The 16,886-nt window shown below is 36.1% G+C and overlaps 1 protein-coding gene across 4 annotated transcripts; it reads left to right on the top strand.

Moving 5' to 3' along the window:
* Positions 1-264: 264 nt before the first annotated feature.
* LOC132626997 (subtilisin-like protease SBT3.5) lies at positions 265-16,796 on the top strand. Of its 4 annotated transcripts, none has more exons than XM_060342040.1 (3): positions 291-677; positions 11,778-11,875; positions 12,267-15,358. In XM_060342040.1, exons 1-3 carry the CDS (start codon positions 505-507, stop codon positions 12,290-12,292), a joined length of 297 nt encoding a protein of 98 aa, XP_060198023.1. In that variant the 5' UTR covers positions 291-504; the 3' UTR covers positions 12,293-15,358. The 4 variants fall into 4 exon arrangements, with proteins under 4 accessions (XP_060198022.1, XP_060198023.1, XP_060198024.1 ...); XM_060342041.1 differs by lacking the exon at positions 12,267-15,358 and adding an exon at positions 11,992-12,104 and having other exon boundaries at positions 292-677; XM_060342038.1 differs by lacking the exon at positions 12,267-15,358 and adding an exon at positions 16,521-16,796 and having other exon boundaries at positions 297-677.
* The last annotated feature ends 90 nt before the right edge of the window (positions 16,797-16,886 follow it).

Genomic DNA, 16,886 nt, shown 5'->3' with positions numbered 1-16,886 from the left:
CAAAGTTAGAGGAATCATGAATTAGTTGAGTCAATAAATATGATTGTCGAATGGTTAAATAATAAAAAGGTTCAAATTTAAATTAGTGCATCGATTAAGCAACAGACAGTGACAAATACTTTTGCCCACCATTTCCTAATTCCTATTCCACCCCTAGAACTTGTCTCATTTGCCAAAATGCCAAAACTGGATATGTAAGCTAGCCATGCAAACGACCATTGCCACGCGTGGCAAAGTCCTCCAGCTGTAGGAACAGAGACACATTCATAGTTCGGAAATTCCAAGAAGGAATAGTCAGCATAACTATTTAATACACTGTACATTTTCTTTCCCTTTTTTGTTTTTCTTTTCTGTCAAAGTTTCAAGTGGCTCAGTTTGCTAAGATTCTGAAACTTGTTGTTACTTGAATTATAAAAGGCATCCCAAAAATCAGAACCTCTTTATTATCTGATCTGAATATCCAAGAAAAAATCAAAAACTCTCTATAAATACCTAGTTAAAGTGATGCAGAAAACCCAAGTTATTTGTTCAATATTCTTGGTTTTGTGCTTAGTTGCAGCAACCAAATCAATGGGAGGTTCTGAAGAAGCAAAAGTGTATATTGTTCATACTGAGAAACCTGAAGATCAAGAACCTGAGGAGTACCATATCAAGACCTTAGCTTCTGTTCTTGGCAGGTTCATTTCTTTTCTCCTTCTTGTGTAATTTTTCATCAATTGAATATCTGGGTTTGTGGGTTAGGTTGTATTATTTTGTGGTAGTTACTGCTCATTTTATTTTGAGACTGCTCTATCCTGCTTTTATAGTGTTTTGCCTTAGGTTATTCGCTTTCGTTAGTTCTTTTGTACTGCTTTGAATTTGCTTGTCTTGTGTCGATGGTTTATCGGAAACAACCTCTTTACCTACCTCCCAAGGTACGGGTAAAAACAACCTTTTTATCTACCTCTCAAGGTAGGGGTAAGGTCTGCACAAATTCTACCCTCTCCAGACCTAACTTGTGAAATTTTACTGGATATGTTGTTGTTGTTGGGTTAGGTTGTATTGATTGTGATTCTTACTAATTTCATGTTTGGACTTCTGTTTTATCAATTGAGATTTCGTTCTTGTAATTTCATTTGGTTCAACTTTGTTGGACACAGACCCATTCCTCATTATTGTTCCTTGTATTGAAATATTGCATTTTTGTTGTTCCGATGCTTCAATTCTTGGCATCTTTTAAGGTGGGGAGAACTGAGAGTTGAAAAGGAAAGAATTTTGAACCTTACTTGAAATTCCACTGTGGCAGAAACTGATGGAGAAACAAAGGAAATTATAACAACGAATGTACTACTATTATTTATTGGTAAGCTAGTACATTGCTTGGCGTGCTGGGCAATGTCCTAACAAGCTATTTCAGCTAAGTGAAATGTTTTCCCAAGATTACATAAGCCTTCTCTATAAGAGGAGCAAGAACAACAAAATTAAAATAACAGAAAAACAGCAAGTGGAATTGGACTATTATAAGGTCATTGATGATGTCTTATGAAGACACAAATCCAATTTATAAGGGGTCATTTGGTTTGAAGACAAGTTATGTTGGGATTAGTTATGCTAGGCTTAGTTATCCTGGTATTATTTCTCGTTGACTGTTTGGTTTGTTGTATTAACAATAACACGCATTGCATAAGTTCTAAGAAGTTATTTAGTTTACAAAAATACCTTCCACCTTATTTAGTAGAAAAAGGGCTTGAGGAACCTCAGGGGTATTTTCATTTTCGTTATTTCAGGGATAACTAATCCTGGTACTATTATTTCACTATCTGGCAGGGATAACTAATTCAAAACTCTGGTATAACTTATCCCAAGATTAGTAACCAAACAAGGGATAAGGCAATACTAATTTTTTATTTTAGGACTATTTAGGCTTGTCCAACACACCGAACGACCCCTCATAGTCTTGAGGCGGTGTAGTCTTCCTAAGGAATAATAAATGGAGGACATGTGTCAATGACATTAGGAAAGAGTAACACACTTGGTCTAATATTATAAAAAGAGGGATGACACATATAGTAATAGGGGCATGTGTAAATGGCCTCTACTTTGGCCAATAACAATCTTTTGAAATAAATGATGTTTCCAACAACCCCCCACATTTTAAAAAAGATTTTTGGAATTAAAGGGTAAAAAAAGGTAAGACTTGTATGACCAAAATGCAATGGGTAATGGTGTCTTTTGGACTATGAACCAAACTTAGACCGATAAATTTAACTTACTGAATTATTGGTGAAATATAATATTTTTATGAACCAATAATTCTTATTGTAAGTCGGAGATTTTACCAATCACGTTTTGACCCCCATATTTTGTTGTTCAACGCGGTTTTGCGTCAATAGGCCATACGCGTGCCTGAGCTGCTCCACTCCACTTCTCATATAGGTGAATTCATAGTGTATACTGCTTTAAATACACCATCCTTAAGGAATATGAATTCGTTAAGAGTTAATTATTGCTCATCATAATTCATAACAGTTCAAGCAATCTCTTTAAGTCTACAGTGTTGATGTCGAATTGTATTACCCATATGAATATACTTCATGGGATCTCTAATCACATAGGTTCGATTACCATCTTTATTGACAATCATATAAGCCTTAAACGCGTCTCTTTTGTGGTTTGAAGAATCGGCCAAATTCATTATCAATGAAAATTATGTAGTCTTCCAGCAGTTGCTTAACGACATCATGTCTCAATTTCATATGTCTACTCTTACAATTATGTCTACTATTACTATTGTAAGATTTATTCTTTGCAATAGCAATTGCCACTTGATAATACAATGCATAGACACAAGAGGCCAACAAATTCTTTGTTGTAGGAATATTAGCTAAGAAGTTCCTTAGGCCCTCAGCCTCAGAACCAGCCAACTCCGACTCTATATTCGATCTAGCAATGATCGTCTGCTTAGCTGATTTTCACGATATTGCACCACCATCAAGGGTGGACATATATACCATACTCTCTCTAGACCCCGTTTTGTGAGATTTCACTAGGTATGTTGTTGTTATACCAAGGATGGACATATATAGCCACTAGTGGATCTGTCTCATCTGAATCACATATCTACTTTGCATCAGAATACCCTTCTAAAGTAGAAGGAAATCCACTATATAGGATACCACATTCATGGTTCCTCTCAAATATTTCATCAGTCTAATTAATGCAGATGAATGCTCTTCATTGGGAAAATGAGTATATCGACTCAGTCTACACACAACATAGGCTATATCAGGCCTTGTAAAATTCATTAAATGCATCAGACTCCTAATAATCTGAGCATATTTAGACCGAGCAACTGGGTCACCATTATTTTTTTCCAATTGAATGTAGCAACCCCCTGGGGAGGATGCTACTAATCGAAATTTATCCATACTAACTAATTTAAATATTCGTCCCAAAATTTTTGCAAAATAGACTAATAACTAAATTTAAGGATAAAATTTATTTGACAACATGTTCACGAGTAGAATAAAATAATAAATATATTTGTAATCGAGCGAACCACAAAATGTAGAAGAAACAAATTTAAAACTATGACTTTATCCTGTGGTAGCGGAAATAAGCCCATATGAACAAGTTTCCAAATACGACATCTCAACATAGTAGGATCTAAAAGAAATCTCCTAAAAAAAATAGAAATGTCCAATCATAAAAAATGGACAACACCTATTTTGAGTTAAATCAACACTTTAGAATTTATCACACACATAGTAGAGAAATTTTTCATGCTACAACATCCAAGGCTCATACCAAGCATGAAATTCAACTCCCAATCTCAAATACAAACTAGTTAAGTTCCCAAGTTCAACACAAGTACTAAATTTAAAATATCACAAGACTTGGCATGGACACTCCCAAAATAGTCAAGTCATTCATCAAAACCAAGTTAAAAAATATTGGCATCATGACTCAAATTTCATTCAAAAGTGCATGTCTAAGTGTATCACATGGATCATGTACAAGTCCCCAAAAGTATACAAAAGGAACATGCTCATGCAAATGTGATCTTCATCTAAACATCCAAAGAGTCTACTTCAAAATGGTCATCCTCAAGTCTCTTTCGAAACATCACCTACGATAGTAACAAACTATCGCTAAGCATAAAGTTTAGTGGTGCATAAACTTAACTAACATTTAATATAAAAATATATATGTAAGGAGTACAAAAATAAATTCTAGGAATAAGCTTGAAAAAATCACCATCAAGAACTAAATGAAGGTACAATCCTTTCAAGAAAATAAAATATCAAATATTAAAATAGTTCAAGGTATCAATATTTAAAATCTTAAATATCAAGAAGCTTTCCAAAGCAAATCCAAAAAAGTTCACCATTTGGTTAATTTCGCCCAACACATACATCATGCAATCACATCAAAGCATAATTGAATAACAAGAAGGACCGGAGTCCTAAATCAAGTAGGGTCGTCACCCAATAATCAAGAGAATCAAGAACCATGTTGAAAGTGTGGGAACCTACCTTTTCCACCTCGGTAGGCAAACTCTTAACTCAACATTCACAATAATAGAAAATAGCGGAAGAGTGTGAAATAACGTAAGTCTCACAATATAATATAAATAAGTGCAGAAGTAAAAGAAATCCACCCCAATATCTGGTCTGGTCATACAAAGGCATCTAAACTAATTACTACAAGTCGGAATAATAATACATAATAGTCTCTAAATCCTGTCTTAGAATGTAAAGCAAGACTTAGTAATAGAAAAAGTTTTCGGGCAGCGAACGTCTTCATGGTCACCCTGAAGAGACTCGAATCAACAATCTTCGATATCAGCCATGAAGGGTAGAAGTAGATCCAATCTGGTACTCTGCATTCATAAAAGAATGCAACAAGTGCAGGTCAGTACAAACAACTGGTAGGTATCATAGGCTGATTAAGACTAGCTAACGTATATAAAGACAACAAAGCAGGATAAACACGTAACCAACAAGGTATAAGTCAACACAAATCCATATCCTCGGTACAAGTCATCACCTATGTTATAGCATCTAAACCCAACTATGCCAAGTCTCAATATAATCATTCCGAACCAGTACATCACAATCATATCACAACAAGTCACCACCTATGTTATAGCATCTAAGTCCAACTGTGCCAAGTCTCAGTATAACCAATATATCACAATCGTATCACAACTTATCACATGAAACCAAAGGTACAGTGTAATGTAATAAAGTATGTACGATCCGTACAAATGTACTCCGACAATAGAACATCACATCTCGGTAGCACAACCCATGGGGGACCCGCAAAATCGATGTACCTCTCGCTCCGGAACTGACCTCGGAGCACGAGCACTCTCTCGATCCCAACAAGAAACCTCAGGCATCGAGCACTCAGTCATTCCCAGCAAGAGACCTCGGGCAACGTACACTCATTCCTCTTCGGTAAATGACTTGGGATCACAGACTCTCATTTCTCTTTCATGCTCTCTAGCCAAGACCTCGGAGAATACACTCTCTCACTTATCATCATCAGTACCATAACCATGCAATATCAATGTATCATGGAAATGAGTATGAATACGATACAAGATAATATCAATAACCTATTCAATCCCAAACAGTACCACACATGGCACACAATAATGTCAATAATAAGGCTATACAATAAGGCACAATGGAATCACAATTCTCATCACAATATCAATCAAGTAAAGTAGCACAATATCATAGCCATGATATATCACTAATCACCAACGTCTGATGTCTCAACATGGCAACGAGCCAATAAGTAAATAGAACAAGATATGTCAACAACGGAACGGGGTGGCTAGCCCCCAAATCACACAACAAGGCCCAACCTAAGACAATATCCAACACAACTTCATACCCGAAGGTTTACATGCATTCTTCAACAATATCATCTAAACATACGCTTCGCTAATTGAAGTCTCACCATAAAGTAAACTGTAACTTACCTGGAGAATCGAACAACAAAGTCTCCAATAGTCAAACCTTAGCCTTTCCCTTCCTTTGAGCCTCGAGATAATGGAAATCTAATCATATCCGAATCATGAAATTAGAATCAAGAAGAAACAAAATTCAATCCTTACTTCTATTTAAGACCTAAATCCCAACCTATGGAATGGGGTTTATGAACTAAAAAGATAAAATTAGGAATCTATAGGTCTCAACATGAAATTAATATTCTAGATGATCAATTCCCTTCAATTATAAGCTAGAAGAACTAACAAATCACTTAAATTCGGATTCTAGGCAAAACCCCTAAATTTGGGTATGAACCCTAACTTCTAATTTCATAAATTAGCCTAGAGGAAGGAATCATGCAATAATAGATTCTACTCATCAAATCCATTCTTAATGAAGCTAATCCAATCAATAAATCAAGATTGAATAGCCTAGAATAAAGAACCCATTTAACCCTCTTTTAATTCTCAAGCTCTTAATGAAACTAGCATGATTAATGGATTCCAAAGGTGAATAATGTAACATAGAATAGCAATGAAGATGGAAGGACTTACCGCAATGATTTTCCCCCAAAAATTGCCTTGAAATGCTCCCAATAGCTTTATTTTTGGAGTGGTATTGAATGAAGGACTTAGGGCTTTTAACACTCATTTAATGAATCTAACTGCCCGCCACCCGCTTCTAAGCTCACATTACCACTTCTGCGGTCTCGTGACAGCTTTGACGGTCCTGCCCAAATTTCACATGGCCGCTACAGCGGCAGGGCCACCGCTGTCGCAGTCCTTGTGCCGCCATAGCGGGCACCAAACACTAGAATATCCAAGTTTCACAATTTCAACCCGAAATCCGACTATCACCCGAGACCCGAGGCCATCTGCTCACATACCATATATGCAGACATACGTACAAACACGCTACCAACGCATTCGTGGCCTCGAAATTCCCAACGGAGGTCTCGTTGACTGAGTCAACCCCCGATACCTCAAAACCAACTTCCCAACCCAAGTCCCAAAATGCACCTGAGTGCATTGGGAACCGAACTGAATATACACAAGTTCTAAATGACCATCCGGACCTCTCGGAATCGACGGATTCCCGAAAAAGATCCGTTTATCCAAAAGTTAACTTTGAGTCAACTCTTTTTCGCTTTAAGCCCAAACTTCCCACAAAGTCACCCAAATCATATCCAAAGACCTCGGGAAGCATGTCAACTGTCCCCTCGGGTCAAATGTGAGCTAAACAAGATCGAGGAAGGGTCAGAAGTACCGAGAAGACTATAACAACCAAACGGATCGTTTCACAAATCTCCCATTCCTATTAGAGGAGTGGTAACAACAAAATTAAAATAACATAATACCAGCTAGTGGAATTGGACTATTATAAGGTAATGATTGAAAATGTCTGATGAAAACACAAATCTCCCATTTATAAGAGTCTTGAGGTGGTGAAGTCCTCCCAGGGAAGAATAAATGGAGGACATGTGACGATGACACTAGGAAAGAGTAATACACTTGGTCTAATATTATAAAAAAGTGGGATGACACATATAGTAATATGGGGGACGTGTAAATGGCCTCTACTTTGGCCAATAGCAATCTTTTGAAATAAATTATTTTTCCAAGAGAAATTTCTGCCACAAAAATTCCAAGTTACATGTCTTTTACCACCCACTAGTTCTAGAAGTTGGACAGAAATCCATACATATAACTTCAAATTGGGCACCAACCAAATCCAGACATACATGTCTCTCCGGTTTTGTAATGTTTGTTTCGAACAAGAATTTATTGGAACTTAGTCTAGTGAACTTTTGAGCCAAACTTGTATTTGTTCATAAATGCGTGATAAAGAAAATGCTAAGTTAGCCGATTCTTGTCTTTCCATTACAAACTTGTAGTTTGTTTTTTTCTTTTTCTGATGCTTACCTTAGTTTTGAAAGAGTTGAAAAGAAATAAGAATTTTGGTCCTTGTGATGTTTAGGGGGATTAAGGCTGGTTGCTTAATATAAATACTTGAAAAGAGAAGAATTTTGATCCTTAAATGATATACTTCTTTAAAAGCTTATACATGATATGAAGGGGATCTTTGGAGCAATAGTAATGTTGGATCCATGTGTCACACCCCCAACGAGGAGTATGACAGGCTTCGACCCGTAGGCCAAGAGTCACCTGACTTAACCATTACTTGGACATCACATAACATAACTCAATGAACATTTGCTCGCGGAAAAGGGCCAATATAGGAATATTCGATAATTCAACACATATGTACCTATGCGGACCGGCAAGGTCCCTACAACATAAAGTATATCATAAAGCCGACAAGGCTTTCAGAAGAATATCAAGAAACCAAAATAAGGTCGACAAGGCCATATATAATATTTACATATCCCACAATGTCCATGAGCCTCTAAGAGTATACATATGAACATATATTATACTAACAGAAAAGTACCCAAAGGATAGCAAGCCCGAAGTAGTGGTACTTGCTAACACCGCTGAAGCTGGAAAATCCTACTATGGTTGCTCCTCGATAATTCTGTCAGAGCCTGCAGCACGAAATGCAGCGTCCCGGGCAATGAGACGTCAGTACGGATAAAAGTACTGAGTATGTAAGGCAGGAGGGAAACAACATAATTAAGATAAAAATGTGACATTAATATAGGCAAAAGAAAACCGAACATCTGGAAGTAGCACAAAATGCAATGCATGATAAAATAATTTGTATGCTTATATATATATATATATATATATATATATATATATATATATATATGTATGTAACAGATAGTATCCATGCCCGGCCGTAAGGCTCGGTGTTATATATGTAAAATCATGCTCGGCCATTAAGGCTCGATGTTATCATCATTAGCCCGCGTCCGGGCCTCCTGCGTCAGCGGCAATATCATAACATGCCCACTACAGTGTTGTGCGCATCTACGCGCCATGCCCGGCCTACTATAGCCCGGCACGGTGTAGTAAAATAGTGCAATACATTTATTCATATGTATATACCATTATTGGTCTGGACCGCAAAAAAAAACCTGTGCAGGACTCCGCTTTCCTTCCGCGATGCAGAAGGAAAGCACAATGTTCTGAGACCTTTCGTTTTCCTTCCGCGATGCGGACGGAAAGCGCAATGTCCTGAGGCCTTCTGCGCAGGACTCCGCTTTCCTTTCGTGACGCGGAAGGAAAGCGCCATGTTCTGAGGCTGATTTTTGAATGAGAATTCAATGATCTGATCTTGGCCTTTCGGAGTGACATAAGGTCGGTAGCCTCCGAATAGCTTATGGAATTCGTATTAAGTCCAAAGGAGTAATCGATGATGATAAATAAACTAACACTTTAAGAATCGTTAAGATACAAGATATTAAGATTTGAAATACAAAACATGGGAATAGAGTGGATTTGTTATGAAACGCTCATGTCTATGTTCTCATTGGATTCGTGCCAAAGAAAAAGGGGAAACGAACACCTTATATACCTTATCCGTCAAGCCACCACTTAAAGAATTCCTTACGCCGAAGCTTGCCCTTCACCCGAACCTATATATCGAGAAACACATCCTTAATCACACTTTCATCACATTTCCATCAACTTATAAGCACTAATTTATAGAAGTCTAATTTGGGTTACGAAAATTTGGGCAGCATCTCCCCTATATCATCGACTTCCTCCAAATACCAAAACAACTCCCAATCAATACCAACAACATCAACAACAACATCCTCAACATTCTACAAGATAAATATATGTATTTTCATCCAAAATCCTCTTCAAACCTCAATCCATAAGCCAACAACACCAACATAACAAACTATAACGTTTATTCTTGCAATTATTCCTTAATCAGTATTGATAAAGAAAAAGATTCAAGGATTCATACCTTATGTATTATAAAGTACCAAGATCTTCAATATCCACTTGTTTCCAAGCTCACTCCAACACAAAACGAAATTATAATTGCGACTACACGTTGTCCGGACCTCGATTGATATTCTGTAGCTTAAACTTCACTCAAAATCCTCACTTCTAGGTGGTATAAGAGCCCCTTTTGTTGGCTGAAATTTCTGGAAGGTTTTGGAAATTTTTTGATGAAAAATGGGGTTTTAACCCCTTTTATAGTGGCTAGGTTGGCGTACTGTAGCACTACTGTAGCGGTACTGTAGCAGCTCTGTTTCTGCTTTGTCAGCTCAGTTTGTAACGTCTATAATTCTCTTCTCCGATGTCCTATCGATGAGCGGTTTGTTGTATTAGAAACTAGACTCGACGAACTTCATTTTAGGATTTTGAAATGCCTTAAAACTCCTAGTATACATGGAGATATACCCCTCCAAAGTTGACTCAAAATCCTATTTCAAATTTTCGACAAACTTATTTTTTCTTGATTTGCTTGGTCCCAGAGTCTTCCATAGCTTATTATATGAACTGAAACCTTCGTAACCATAAGATAGATGCTCCACGTCTAGACTTAAACACTAACGCCTAATAGATTTCTCGTACAAGACTATGAGGTGTAACACCATGTGACCTATAGGTCATGGGTTTGAGCTGTGGAAGCAGCCACTAATGCTTGCCTTAGGTTAGGTTGTCTACGTCACACCCCTTGGGGCGCGGCCTTTCCCCGGACTACCCACCTCGCAGTGTCCCGCCTCCCCCCGAATGATTGGTGCGGCGGTTAGGCATCCTTAGACGAAAAGAGTGGTCTTTCAGGATTGGTTGTTGTGTGTCACCACCTCCCACCTATCCTACACATTCGATTAAGATTGTCAATGCGAAGCTATAGTTAAGGTGCATCCCCGGACCCTGTTAACTCAGGATGCTTTGTGCACCGGGCTGCCCTTTTAATCCTATAGCTGCACGACTAGCATAGAAACGTGTAGCAGATCAATGAGCACATTTGCATGAGTCAATTGGAATATTGAATTCTCATCCAATTTGGTGATATTTATTTGAGATTTTTGAATAAGGATTATCAAAACTTATTCTATTGACTATTGAACCAGCGTTGGATTTGTTCATCCACATTGATAAAGGAAATGCTAAGCTATTCTGCATGTATATTTGCTTTAACTTGCGGATTTGGAATTCTAGTGGCGAATCACATATAGTTGTGTCTGTTATAGTATCAGGGGCGGATGCATCATGCAGGAGCGTAAATTTAAATTTGAAACTTCACTAAAGTAGTAACAAATAATAGCTCTAAACCCATAATTTTACAAATGCAATGGGTACAATACTAAAATCCTTAAAAATTGAACTCATGGATTTTGAATTTTGGATCCGCCGCTGTATAGTAATGACCCTCTAATGTAAACTTTTGAATTTGATAAGTTAGGCTGTACAGTACATTTCAAAGTTGGCATGTACAGTATCATACCTGTTGAAAACTAATATACTAGTACTATAAAATTTCGGTATCTAGGTACAGGTATTTTTTCCTGTAGAGGTTGCCAAAAAAAAAAAAAATCAGCGTGTACAGTATGAGACAGAGTTGATAACTAATATATTAGTACCATCAACATTCCTGTATCTAGATAGAGGTATTTTTTCCTGTAGAGACTAAAATCAATGCTCAACTTTGCCAAAACTTTAAGTGAGAATAGGATATAAGTAAATACTAATCATGCTTGCTTAGTTAAGGGACTCTGATGAGCTGATTAGCTTTTGACTTTCCAGATGGGAGCTGTCACTCCCCTTTCCTTCTTTCCCAGATCCCCTTTTTTAACTGTACTGATGCATATATATTATTCAATATACGTAAGATTGAAGTATTTATTGATCTTTGTGTGAAAAGTGAGGATGCTGCAAAGGAGGCTTTGATTTATAGTTACAAACATGCAGCTAGTGGGTTCTCTGCCAAGCTGACTCCTGAGCAGGTTTCTGAGCTTTCAAGTAAGTTTTACTGTTTGACTAATCCTTTTTTCCCATGACAAGATACATGTTTGTTTGTTTTTCCTTCTATATATAGAAATTGAAAGCATCGCTAATTGAAGGATTTGTTTTGTAAGGAATGTGATGTGATATGAGTTCAGGAACTTGCGAGTTTCACATATAGGCCCTAGACCCCCTCTTCTCTGTATCTTTTTAGATCTTACAAAAAAAAAAAAAAAAAAAAATCAAAGTTATACCGGCCCTTATATGTCCTCGCGAAGGCTTTATGCCTGCGTATTTGGATAACTTGAGGTTAGCCAGTTCCTTCATGATCATTATTACATGTAGTTGATTTTATTCAACATCCATTGTCAAATAAAGATTTGAGTAATTATTTAAGCTATTATTTCAGTGCACACGCTGCCGTTTTCAAAATAAGATTCGACTCCAGTGATGATAGCAAAATTTTGACTCTTACCCATTAGCCTTTGTTGAAGTCGTGTCTGCCTAGGTGAGGATTGTGGTCTTGCTTCCGGTTTGGGGTTTGGGAAGGGGGTTGGGGGGGTTCCATCTGATGGGCTTCTAGGTTTTACTGTTTTAGTGCAGTGCAATGGTGAATCTCAAACATGGGTCGTGCATTTCTTAAGATTACATAATGAGAGTTGCGAAGGATTTTACGGGTCTTCCATTCTTTTACTTGGTTTTGAGAAACCTCATAACTGGTTTTCGAGACCAGTATGTATATCCAGATTTTCTTTTTGCCCGACTATGATTATGGACTTGTTCGAATTATAGTCACTGTTGGCTTGGAGGACATTCATCTGCCTGTCATAGTAATACAGTTACAGAGACCATATTGATGATTATTATATTCTCATACTCACCATCTATCTTATGTCTTCATTATGTACATATAGAATTTCATCCGTCATGCTTACTGAATATCATTATCTATATCTATCTATATTTATATTATATTAAAAGCATGAATTCCCTAACTTAAAAGTTAAATTACCTAAATACCCTTATAATACCCTACTTATTAAAAAAAAAAGTAACGCTTACAAAAAGAAAATGCTTCATTACCCGCTGTTTCTAAAGTTCCTCTTGATGAAGAGTTGCCAGCGTTTAGCAAAAAAAAAAAAAAAACAAAAAAAAAAGACCCTTAAAACAAATCCCATGCCAAGATATATTCTCTTAGATTCATAAATAGGCATGGCAATAATTCCATCCACAAATCTTTGTTAATTGAATTTTGTGTGGATAAATCCAGAGGAATTATCACTCGCACACAAAGCAAAGTAACAGTACGGGATTTTTCTCAAATGGAGGTCATAATTACTCTTCTTTAGAGAGAGTATGTCTCTTCTAATTAAATGACAAGCCGCATATCAATCGCAATAATCCAGGCATGGAAGAATTATGTTTGTTGAATTCCTACGCCTTACAATCATCAGATTAGAAGAAAATGGCTTACCATTTAGTGACGAACACAAAATAGTTGCCTCGCCTTAAACATCGCAGTTCAACATTCGAAAGGAAAACAAGGGATCCACGAAAATGCAAAGGATAGAATTAAGGAGAAAGTGGTAATAAAATAGGGTTTTACTTTCTTAACTCTACTATCTTTTATGCATTTATGAGTTTTTATCCTTTATAATTAAAAATTATTTTCATGAATGTTAGAGTAAATCTCTTATGCGATGAATTATATGCGTAAGCACAAACTTTCGAGTTTCTTTTAAAAGCCCTAAAGTTCTCGATAAAGTGAAAATTTTAAGCGAAAAGATCTGAGTTAGCGCATAAAACTTTCTATATTCCATTGTTAATTACTTGCAGGTCTGGTATCTTCTATTTTTCATAAGATCAAACAAATATTGTATGCAGTATAATTTAGTGGACTAAAAAAAAAGAAGAAGCACGGGTAAAAGTGAAAATATGGGGAATTAATATAGTTGGTGTAAAGCATGAAATTATAGCTAGATATGTTAAAGAAACTATAGTTTAATCTCTCTTTCATTAATTTTAAAGAAAGGCAGTACAGGGTTGTTAAAGTTAAATTTAAACTTCCTTGTGGTCTCTTGCTCCACTGCATATTGATTCAGACTGTTAGGATAATTTAAAAAATGGAGGAGCACTTGTCGCTAAGGCAGGGCAACAAAATTTCATCTTTGGTTTATGATTTCTTCCAATTGAAGTCATAGTTTCACTCTCTGAGCATACTGACTTTTGCGGGAATGGATGTCAAAAAGTTTCAACCTAAACAATCTTAAAATGACACATGATTAGTTGATGGGTGTGTCTTAATCAGATTTTCACTAAAAATAGTTTTAGTATATTCTACTGCATTTGATTCATTAGCATGTTCCAATTGAACACCTCAACTCCTAATAAAATGTTCGGTGAAGGCTCAAATATGCCCCTGAACTATACGAAATTGCACACATTTGCCCGTCGTTAAAAGGTTGGTGCAAAGATGTCCCTAACATTTTTTTTTTTGGCTATATATGCCCTTGAGTTAACGGAAAATATTGGAGGGTATATTTGTTCAGTTCGCATAGTATAGGGGCATATTTGAGCCTTTGAAATTCCTGAATATTATGGCACAAAATATCATTGCATTCCAAAACATAAAAAAAAACATTTGTAATTACAATCCATCCACCATTGTATTACATCAAAATCATACAACTAAAAGAGCAGATGCAATTACCAACATCTTTTAAAGACTGTTTTCACAACAAGAGCATCATTTTCCCTTTTCAAAAGATTTTTTTTACTAATGATAATACCATTGTTATTTTTCAATTTGTTGTTCTTTCTGGATATTTTTTGTCTTCTCAGTCCCAATATCTACACAATAATGGATGCAACAATTACTGCAATAAAACATAAACATAAAAAAGGAGATAACTTATATTAGACTTATGACATATGAAAAAATGTCTCCCGCGGTGCTCAAAATTTTGATAATAATAATAGAAAGAGTATCACATCTTAAGCATTTATACAGTTTCTTACATAACATTCAATGTGGTTTGGCTCTTTCGTGAATTTCACGCATAACCGAAATTTAGTAGAATTATTTGAAGCTCATAAATGAGATGGAGTGCAGTAACTCCACGTCCACAAACCCTTCCACAACTCCACATCCACAAACCCTTCCACAACTCCACATCCACAAACCCTTCCATAGCTATTTGAAGAACTCGAAGCTTCCGACATTTCATAAACAAGTGAAAGAATAAGAGAAAAAAGTGAGGGGTTGTACGATAAGTGTGGAGTTTCAAAATGCAGTTGCAATAAATTATTGGCTAGCATAAAGTGCACTACAAAAAAAACTGAGACTATTTGTGTCGTAATATTCAGGAATTTCAAAGGCTCAAATATGCCCCTATACTATGCGAACTGAACAAATATGCCCTCCAAAATTTTCCGTTAACTCAAGGGCATATATAGCCAAAAAAAATGTTAGGGGCATCTTTGCGCCAACCTTTTAACGACGAGCAAATGTGTGCAATTTCGTATAGTTCAGGGGCATATTTGAGCCTTTGCCGTAAAATGTTTTAATTTGACATTTCGGTTCAAATTTTGGAAAAAATCGCGTACATTTTCATTCGTCTATTAGGTAATTATGTTAACCACATAAAATATGTCATCTCTTTTAATTATCGCATTTGCCTCAATAAGCCGTAAAACCCCAAACATTTTCTACTTGAGATTAAGGCGTATAATTAAGGGGATGACATATTTTATGTGATTAACTTAATTACATAATAGACGAATGAAAACACAAGCACAAAAATTTCTAAAATTTTGAATCGTAAGTGTTTAATTGAAACACTATATAAGAGATTGAGGTGTTCAATTGAAACATGACTTAGTTTGAGTGTCTAAATGGTATATTCTGCCAAGTTTAAGGGATTGGCTATGCGTTAAGCCTCTCTAAGACTTTCAAAATTTGTTGCCCTCGAATTTAGAATTGTTGCACATTATTTAATAATTTCCTTTGTATTTAATTGTACCATGAGGAATAAATTTATTTCTCTCTTACATAAATGTATATATATATATCAATATTTTTTCGTTGCTACTTTTCTTTTTTTATAAAATGGATGATACATGATCATTATATGAGTTTGTGCTTGTTCAGGATTAGACTTTGATTTTTCCGCAAGTACCTTAATTTACAAATGTTTTTCACTTATTTATTTGCATTATAAAGAAACATTTTGACGTGATGTTTGATTGTTCTTAAATATATCATATTTACATTACTGATATACACGTGTAGCGCACGTGTAGAGAAATTAGTTAAGTTAAAAGGCTGGAGCCCTCTTCTTTTCGATTCCGATCCAAGAATATATAGATTTCATTCAATTGCTCATTTGTGTGTTCCTGAATGTCTTTGCGTTGGTAGAAATTGTCGTCCAGTATGGCGCTATGGACTATGATGGTTAATATTCCATCAATGTGTTATTGTGTCCTAATGTAAAGCTTGTTATCTCGCATAAATCTGACCATAGCATGAGCAAACAAAGTGCATTTTAGTATTTGTATGTTTCATGTGCTTTTAACTTTTTGTTGCACACATTTCAGCAGCATATATTATAGCTTTATAGCTAACTAAGTTGTCACCTTTTTTTTTTTTTTTTTTTTTTGGCAGAGCAACCTGGGGTCTTGCAAATCGTACCAAGCGAAAAACTCCATTTACATGGAACAGAGCGTATGTGAAAGCCAACTCTTGTGACTCCATCACCAAACCAATTTACCTTGATATGTGTACAGGCTCATGATCCATACTTTAACAGTCTGTTGGGAACTAAATTATGTAGCATTGTATTATGCATAGGTATAGGGAAGTTTGTTCCACAAATGCAAACTTGGTGATGCGATGTGTGCTTAAATAAATGGAAGTAAAATGTGTTTTAACATGTGATAACTTTACTCTCATGTCCTTCCAGAGTTGGGTAATTGATCTTCAAGGGCGACTACCGTTTCATTCTTCCCATCCATAATTGTTATTGCCTTT

The sequence above is a fragment of the Lycium barbarum genome, chromosome 2 (genome assembly GCF_019175385.1).
Source record: "Lycium barbarum isolate Lr01 chromosome 2, ASM1917538v2, whole genome shotgun sequence".
NCBI classification, from domain to species: domain Eukaryota; kingdom Viridiplantae; phylum Streptophyta; class Magnoliopsida; order Solanales; family Solanaceae; genus Lycium; species Lycium barbarum.
The sequence above is the reverse complement of the archived record's forward strand: the minus strand, read 5'-3'. Positions and strand labels throughout refer to the sequence as shown.